At 37.3% G+C, this 9227-nt stretch overlaps 1 protein-coding gene across 5 annotated transcripts in view; it reads left to right on the top strand.

Moving 5' to 3' along the window:
• Nucleotides 1-8819, top strand: part of GULP1 (GULP PTB domain containing engulfment adaptor 1) — a 163645-nt gene extending 154826 nt beyond the window's left edge. For 2 of the 5 annotated variants that reach the window (XM_049806240.1, XM_049806248.1), the window contains 3 exons: nt 545-639; nt 2571-2606; nt 8519-8819. In XM_049806240.1, the coding sequence (XP_049662197.1) occupies nt 545-639; nt 2571-2606; nt 8519-8590 (203 nt within the window). In that variant the 3' untranslated portion in view covers nt 8591-8819. Of the gene's footprint in view, nt 1-544; nt 651-2570; nt 2607-8518 lie in introns of all 5 variants that reach the window. The other 3 variants (XM_049806270.1, XM_049806254.1, XM_049806262.1) reach the window with 2 other exon arrangements.
• The last annotated feature ends 408 nt before the right edge of the window (nt 8820-9227 follow it).

Raw genomic sequence — 9227 nt, forward strand, 5'->3', positions numbered from 1 at the left:
TCTTATCAAATGAAGGCCTTACCTTCCATGAGTAAGAGTAGTTCCTTGTCCTTACCAAGATGTCTTTAACCTGATGGTGAGAAGTGGCAGGCAGGGGATGTGAAGTCTAATTTGTTTGCAAGAATATGTTTCTGACATAATGTTAAGATGACATTTGACAACTGATGTCCAGTTGTTCCCTCACTTATGAAAGTCCTACACATCAATTCCAGAGTGCATTTCAGTAGGAGATGCCCTCTTCAAATTGCAAATTTTTCTCATCAGATCCCTAAAATTCCTCTAGAAGGCACAAGCATTAATGACAGCTAAATAGAGGCTTAAACAGAGGTTCATGGTGTTCTTGGAGAAATATTTGAGTATTAAACTTTGGAAAACTAATCAAGACCTGGCTTTCGAATTTGGATGTTAAAAGTTGGGGTTAATCAGTTGCATATCTGGAGGTGCTATTATTCAGCTTGTAAGGAGATGTGAGCTGACTTTTTCAAAGTGCTATTGTTGTAGCCCATACCTTTTCTCTTGGTGACTCACTTTTCTGTTGTTCCAGAGAGAGACCTTTTTGGAGCAGAACCTTTTGACCCTTTTAGCTGTGGAGCAGGAGATTTCCCTCCAGACATTCAGTCCAAACTAGATGAGATGCAGGTAACTACTGAGTTATCAGTTATGCAGTTTTCTATGGCTCTATGACTATTCTTGTAATACATGTTTACAGTATTCTGAAAACGTATTCCAGACTGCACTCGCAAATATACAGAAAACCCCCTATTTCTGACTATTCCTTTTGCAAGTATATCTCAAGGTCTTTGAGTTGGAGTTTGAATTTGACTGAAGATCCTTACATGGTATTAATATGGACACCTGCACTAATTTAGGGTTTCTCAGCAGTGTAATCAAAATGAATACTGCTACTCCTGCCTGGGAAGGGACTGAGAGAGCTGAAAGAGAGAGCTGAAGTGAGCCCTACAGATACAATGATCTTGTTAGTCCTCAGTTCCAGCAATCACCACCATCCCAGTATACCTTCATTTTCCCCTCAGGAGCATCAGTCTTGTTTTTCATAGCATTGGCATAGGCAAAGTATGTGCTTAGGGGGCCATGGCAATTTTCTGCTCATTTTAAAAATAGCTGTGTTTGACTATGGCACTCTGGGACAATTAAACTATTGAGAATTGATTCAGGAATTCTAAACTGATGTGTTTTTATCAGAAGACATTTGTCGATTCTGAAACACTCAACAGTATCTGTTCAGTTATTGACCCAATTTTGAGGCAATTCTAGGAGAACGCGTTCAAGTTTTGGAATAAATCGCTGTCTTCAGTCAGACTTTCCAGACTGCTAGTTCCTTTCCAGCTTCCTTATCTGGTTTTTTTTTCAGCAGACTGCCAGCAAAATGGAAGGCTGGAAATACTGGGAACTTGAATTTCTAGGATCCTCAGCAGAAAGTGTTCCCAGGGTTTCCAGCCCTCTTATATCTCAAGCACCCACAAAGTCCAGGAGAGCTAGCTCTCAGCCTCCTTCAGTTCCTCTCTTCTGCCTGAAGAGCAGCAGAAACATTTCAAAGTGGCTGAAATAAGATTTAAATACCATTTAATTTTCCTGAGTAAAATTTTTATTGCCTGTTCATTGTGAAACTTTATTTTCCATGTCGGTTTAGGATGGTGCCACTGGCAAATGCCACTCACTGTGAAGAAATTTAGATTCTTGCTCACTTGTACTCTGGCCCATATGATTTCAGATAGCAGCTAAAAGCCAAAACTGGCTTCTTTGCAATTCCAGTAAAAATGCTTGTGTTTTGTGAATGCTATAATGTTATTACCAAGCCCCTTGGCACAAAAAAGCAAATCTTTTAGTATCTCCCATTGACATATATCAATGTTTCCATTGTCTGTAGCCCATTTTAGGAAAAAGTATGCTGTAGCATCTGTGGCTACTAGGAGGAATCCTATGAAAATATCTAACTGTCACACACTAAGAGTTGTTATTACAGGTAATGTTTTGACAAAATTTTTAATTGTTAGCATGTAAGGCTGCAGAGTGCCATCACCTCGTAAAACGTAAGTGAATGGAACAGTAGAAATCTTTATCAAATATTTTTGAAGTCTCAAAATGAAAAACTCATATAATTGTTTGTACTTTCTTGACCTAAAAAAGCAGACAAACAACCAATAACAAAACCCCCAAAGCTTACGGCATTAATATGTGCTGTTGCAAAGAATATTCCATTGGTCGGGTATTCCCCCCTGCACATACAGGTTGTATTTTTTCCAACTTTTTTTGTATGCTTTATAAACTGATCTCACAAGTAGAGAGTCCAGCATATCAGTCTTAGCATACCCTGATATTTCCACTGAAAATTAATTAGTGGGTCTTTATGTAGATTCAAAACTTATTCATGTATAATCCAATTGAGAACAAGTGTAAAGCTGACAGAATGTGAAAAAAAAATAGTATTCTAACTTTGGCCAAAGCAAAAGCTATGTGCAGTTATTTTACTAGGTGGTTGGTGCAAAATACAGATTGAAACGTTTTCCCTAATCTCTCTTTTATTTTCTTGTGCTTTCCCGGGTGCCTAGCGTCAGCGATGGTTGGTATATCATAGTTTAATAACGGTATTTAAAGCATTTACAATTGAAGTGTGCATGTGTTCCTGTCTGGTGTTTTTATGTATATGTGTGTACATATATATATATATAAACTTTTAAGATTTATATTTTATATATACAACTCTAAGTCAGGGCCATTTTAATATTTAGGGGCCTACAATTTTGAAGCTAGGGACAGCTGATTTTAGTTATCTTTCTTCTGTCTTACCAGCTGCTAATACTAAGCCTTCATCTTCATTGCTGTTTGTTTTCCATGTGTACTACTGAAATCTCCAATTTTCATTATCAGATTGTCATTAGTGAAATGGTTTAAGCAAAACCTTTGATACTTAGATTTTTGTTTCAGTACAATCACATTTATGAATGCGTTTTTATTTGGAAGTAATCATTTAAAAACTTGCAAAGAGCAGAAGATAGCTGTGCTAGAAGTAAATGTTTGTTAGATACACAGCCTATAAGGAGGGAAGGTGAAATGGATGCTACAAAAGGTAAAAGCACAGAACATATAATGTGCTCTGGGAAATCCAACATGAAAAAACATGAAAGAAAAATGTAGGCTTCTTTCCTTCTCTGGAATGCAGATTGAAGGAATCCGTTATCTTCGCATTATGAAAGTACAGCCTCAGTTTCAGTAAATATGTATTCCATTAAATATACAAAGGTAAGTTGTTTGCAAACACATCTAATAGTTCAGAATACAAACTTATTCTGAGAGGGTATTAAATACAGCTTCTCCTACACTCAGAGTGGCAAGCTGCCTTGGTGACAGCCTGGTTGGACCAACTCAGTCTAGACTCTCTGCTCCTATTTCTCGCATAGAGCTGTGTCAGATGCCTGGGCAAACATGCCCTAGTCTGCAGAAAAGCTGTCACGGCGTATGCATGGCTTCGAAGGTGACGCATAAGCAAAGTGGGAGAGAAAAGCACAGCACAGCAGAAGAGGCGTTGGAGAATGAACTCTGAAGTAGTGGGTGTCTTTCCTTTGCATCTGATATTCTGAACCTAATGAGATCAGATAAAGTTCCCTGACCTCCAGGGGAACACTTTTATGTTTACACTTTAGTGAGGATCCAACTTTCACACTTGAACTCTTTCCATTCCATTTCTCAGTCCAATCTCTGTTGATCTCTTTGGAGAGCTCGTAACTCAAACATGTGCTGAGATGTGACTTTTACAGCTCAGGCCTCTCTCTGATGACTATCCAGCCTCCTGTTTCTCCCCACCCTTATGCTGAAACGTATTTTCATCTTCTCTGTTTTGACTGTATCTGGACATTAATAACACGAATCTGTCTATTTTCCCAGAAATCTTGCAGTGAGGGGAAGTTTCCCTGGATCATGAATCGTACCAGCAACAGCTGCTATAATTTATTAAAATCTCAAGGTAGTTAATATCATAAAGCTTCCAGGAGCTGCAAGCCATTCTCCTTGCGTGCCCTGATGCAGTCAGTAGGCTTGTCGTCTTTCCATCTGAAATAAGTTAACACTCAGCCCTCTAATTTACCTTCTCAGAAACCTGTAAATTTATCATTGGTTCATTGGGTTTGTGCTGACTTAAGCTCATTGAGTGAAGTTAGCGTGAATTGATAAGTGAGTTAACCTCAGAGCCATAAGGTTGACTTTAACAAATTTATCTTCTGATAAAATGGAAGTTCATTGTCTTTCACTGTTTACTGTTTTAAACCAGAATAGCTCATGTCTTACTATCATAGACGCAAAAAAAGTGGGAGTTTTGGAAGAGGGGTTGTTTTCAGGTTACCTTTTCTAGTGAAAACAAGGTTTGTTCCTCTCTTTAAGTGGCCAATCATATCCTTTCGTACAACACCATTATTTTTCTGGGTAGCTAAGATGTTCAGTCCTTGTGTTAAATCGCCTCCAAAGTAAAATAATTACATGACGCTGTCATCATGGGGATATGAACACAGAAACAAGGCACAATATAGATGCACACTTCATAGCCCTTCCTGTTCCCACTTTTGTCCAGTACCAGACCTTGGCCTTTTTCTGTATTCCCTGTAGATCAGCGGATTTGAGAGATTTTCTGACCACATGAGGAGCTACTGTTTCCTGACCCTGTAAAGTACAGGAAGCCATAGCACACTTTTTTTTAAATGAACAGGTAGTGTGTTATGCTAGGAACACATGTTATTAGAAGCTGAAATGTCTGAATTTCACAAGGCAAAATATTTTAAACTATGCGTATTAAAATTAATGATGCATTTTTTATATATATGGTATTCAATGTGTTCGAAGTGCTGGCTATGTATGTCATTTTTAAATAAAAAATATTCTGCCTAACACATTAATCAAGTTTATTAGAAAAAAGATAAAAACAAATCATAATCTATAGTCTTCTTGGTCATTCCAACTGACTTCATTATTATTACAGCTGCAAATGCTGGGTTTTGGTGTGGAGAGTTGGAAGTAGGCATAGATTCAAGTAAGAGCCATAAGACTTGAGAGATGTATGCAGTTCAGGTGTATATATAAACTGTATTCCTGAAAGTGGACGTAAAGTTTATGGTGTTCTGCACTGCTGTGAGAACTACCGCATAGGATACTTTATTATCTGCATTAATAACAGTTCAACTGTGTTTGGACGTAAAGCAGAATCTTTTTTAAAACTTTGTCTTCCCACGGCTTGCTTGCTTACAGCTGATTCGAATTTTTTTTATTTATATCATATATTTGCCAAAGTATAGTTTTGGAGATTCCAAAAATTATTTAAGAATTTGGAGTTACTGTGCAAAACTTGAGGGATTAGGAATGGAGATGGCTGTGGGAGATCTGAAGTCCATGCTTTCTGGCAATGTGATTGCAATCACTTTGCCAAAGAGTCTGCAGGCTTGAGGGTGTTCTGATTTTTTTTTCTTTTGAGGGCTGCGCTTAATTTAATGGGAATATCAGTTAAGACAATACAGCTTGCTTTGATTTATACTCCTACACACTTCTTGTCCTCCACTTAAATATTTGTGAAGAAAAAAAATCTGGATTTTACATTCTTTTAAAATCTGAAGAATGCCCAGATGGCTGTCTAGATTGCCTTGATGTCCTCTTTATGTTGTTGGGCCTTTTTGATCCTGTGGTTGGCATGAAAGTTTAAGCCTACTAGGAACCTTAGTATCTGATACTTGACAACAGTGGGTTTTGTGTGATTTAACAGGTGAACATTGAAATGTCACGTTCCTGTTAGAGACAGCTATGTGCATGAGCCATTTTAAAATATGCATGTGTTAACACTGCGGCTCCTGGCACTGTAGTAGGAGGTTTTACTTCCTTACCAGTTTTGCCCGTAAAAGAAGCCAGGCTCTCAGGTATGCAACTGACAACAGCACCTGGCAACCACATCACTATTTTCTTTTAGAACAGACAATAGTTCATTATGGTAATAAAGTTAAAAGGCTTTTTAAAGCATTATGATACATATAGTGCAGCAATCTCTTAATGGATTAACATTGATCACATTGCAAATATGTGAAAATGTGATTGTTTTAAATGGAAAATATCACAGCTTAAAAGAGGAAGAGGACTAGATGGGGGGGGAAACAGGTCTGGAGTGAAGTTGCAGAAGGAAAGGTCAAGACGACCACTGTTCTTCAAGAATGTAGTAGAAATAGTTCAAAGTAAAGTCATAGCAAACACAAGCTAAGTGACAAAATATCAGTTTGTATGGACTAAAACAAAAATTAAAAAACCCCACATGATCAACATAATAACAGTGACATATGTGCGCTTCAAAATGCATCATCTGATTTGCTCTTAGCTAGCCAGAAAAAGGGCACTGAAAGCGCAGCTACATAAGACGCCAGCAAAGGGTGCTTAAATGTATAGAAGAAAGACAAGAGCATGCAGGATGTGAATGGGATGCATGTTTGGTGAAAGGGCTCTCTGGACTGCTAAGAATGAAGCTGGTTGTCCTTGTTAAACCAGTTGCTGTAGCTGTTCTACTATTGCGGCTGTATCAAGCATCCTCAGGTTGAAGCACAAACAGTCCCTTTTACAACCTCAAAACTGGAAGCAGCCTTGAAATACTTTAGAGGATTAGCATTTCAGACATGTAGCTGTGAGGTTTACAATTTAACAGGCTGGACTGTAGGGCTAATTCTCTGAATTCTCCTTCTGTGTAAGCAGTCCTCCTTTGACTGCAGTTACATCAATTAATAGCATCCTTTGGGTAGGTGAACAAAGTCTGTTTATACCAAGATGTGTTTGACTTGGAACTTCAGATACTGTTTGCTTGAAATATCTTTTGCATTGAATGCTCTTCCTGATAGCCCTTTGAAAAATGCAGAGGGTGGGAGGGAGTTAAATACACCAGTGAGCTTTGGCAGCGCTGTCACCCAGGTAAGGCAAACTGGGTAGCACTATTGGAGAAGGTTTACACCACAGTACTGCTACTGGCTGTCATAGTATGGATCTGCCTTTAGAAAAAATTCAAATTTTGCTTGGAAAATCTCAGATCACTTAGTCACTATTGCCAGGAAGTTTATTTCTCAACATTACTCTTCTGATGGCAGTAGCTGGTGGGGTTATTAAATACTCATATGCTCTTAAAATTCTAGCCTGTGGTTTAAATCTGTTTGAAATTAAGCTTGTTTGACTTGGGTTTTATCTTTTAAAACCAGAAGGTATGCTCTTGAGGTACTGCTGCTCATTATGAGAAAAGGCTTGGGTTTATGCTTAAGCCCAATACAGATTGCTTTACAAAAAGATTTATTTTGTTTACAAGATGTTTGCTTCATGAAAGCACATATTATTGATTTCATAGCATACGATCAACATTCTCTAAGTGATCTGTATGTTAAGACAACACAGAACTGAACACTTTGACAGCTGCCACTGGACTTGACGTTCTCATGGCATTTCTATTCAGAGCCCTTGTTTCCAATTGCCTATAGCTTTATAGTACTTTCACCTAACAGACTGAAATTTTCGTGACTCAAAGGTGGCTTTTCTCTTGAAGGTCAAGCCACGATTATTCAGCTTCATTTAAAGCAAAAAGAGAAATGGAAACAAGAGCACTTTCCCTGTATTAAAAATGCTGTTGTTATTTTAGAACTGGTGCAAGCTCAGTACTTTTTGTAAACCAAACGCAGGTACTTGTAGAATTAATTTCTTTTCAATAGAGGGGGTGGTAGCACCTAGCTTATAATCATTTTTGTGTTTCCACTAATCAAACTAATGTGAGTAAACAAAGGAATTTTGGTCCAAACTTTTAAAGAAATTCTTTGCACTTTCTAAAGACCATTGTATTTTATTTCACTGAGTTACATGCCTTTGAAATGCACAGTTTGTTCATTTGCAAGAGAGCAAATATGATTTTATTTGCCTTTTTAGTGAAGCTCAGATGGCAGTAGGCTGTAAAGCATACACCTGTCAATTGAACTGCATAGGGACCGATTCAGAACAAACCTCTGAGATGTGGTTGAGTACTATACTTTTTGTTGTACTACTTCTAAGATACAGGATCACTGAATGTAGGAGACACTGGGTATTAGTTACAAAGTCTGTGCCTTACCTGAATCTTTAAAGTGTAAATATAATAAACTCTTTGCTCATATAGCCCTAATCTTTCCTACTTACAAATCATGTTGAATTTTACTCGGGAATAACATAGTGCAAGTCAAGCTTGTTTGGTTTTCTGTCAGCCTATGTATATGAATAGCCAATATTTTTATTCTACAATATTTTCTTCATTTTATATACATACTGTATTTCTTTTGTTGTACAAGATACATCCTTTTATAAGTTAACCGCTAAGACTTACTAAAAACCAGCTGACCAAATAATGTAAATGTCTGAAGTATCCTTACGGTTTATCTGCCTAAAGATAAACTCAGATTTAGATGGTTTTAGAAGGCGAGCTTAATCCTCCAGAAACCACTTTCCTTTTTATTAACTATGTCTTGTTTCATTGCAGGAGGGGTTCAAAATGGGATTAACCCTTGAAGGCACAGTATTTTGTCTTGACCCACTAGACAGCAGGTGCTGATGCCAAGAAACTAAATGTGAAATTCCTACGCAGTGGGGTTTTTTTTCTTTCTGAACATGTATTCACAGATATTCCTGTGCCAAAAATTGCTTTTTTCAACATGTAAACTCTTAACGAGGTTTGCTTCTATAAAAATCCAACTTAGTGCCAGTCTTTCCCTGTACAAATGTAAAAAGTTGTATTTGTTTATGAAATATGAATTAAATTACACTGTTGTGTTTTTCTCTCACATTTTGGCCTGAGTTGACTACGCTTTATGACTATTAGCCTGGAGAAGTTCTTCAGAAAGCTCACACATACCTCTCAGTTTGCAGACGTGCAAGCATGATTTTTACATAATACTTTACCTGGCAGCATTTTAAAATTATGCTTTTAAGCCAATATTTAATATTCAAGCAGTAAAATATCTAGTACAGAAAGTTCAAATTGCAGTGAAAAAGCAGCAAATACTAACCATTAACGTATGCTTAAAAAAAATCTGGATGCCATGTAATTAATTTCCATTACTGTGTATGGTTACTATGCTGTATATATCTTGTTATTAGTTTATAAAATCTGGAAGATTTTTAGGTCCTTAATTCATGTTTTAAAAACTAACAAATTGTTAGTGTGCTAATTAGCATTTAATGAGCATAGA

This window comes from Accipiter gentilis, chromosome 1, assembly GCF_929443795.1.
Source record: "Accipiter gentilis chromosome 1, bAccGen1.1, whole genome shotgun sequence".
Lineage (NCBI taxonomy): Eukaryota > Metazoa > Chordata > Aves > Accipitriformes > Accipitridae > Astur > Astur gentilis.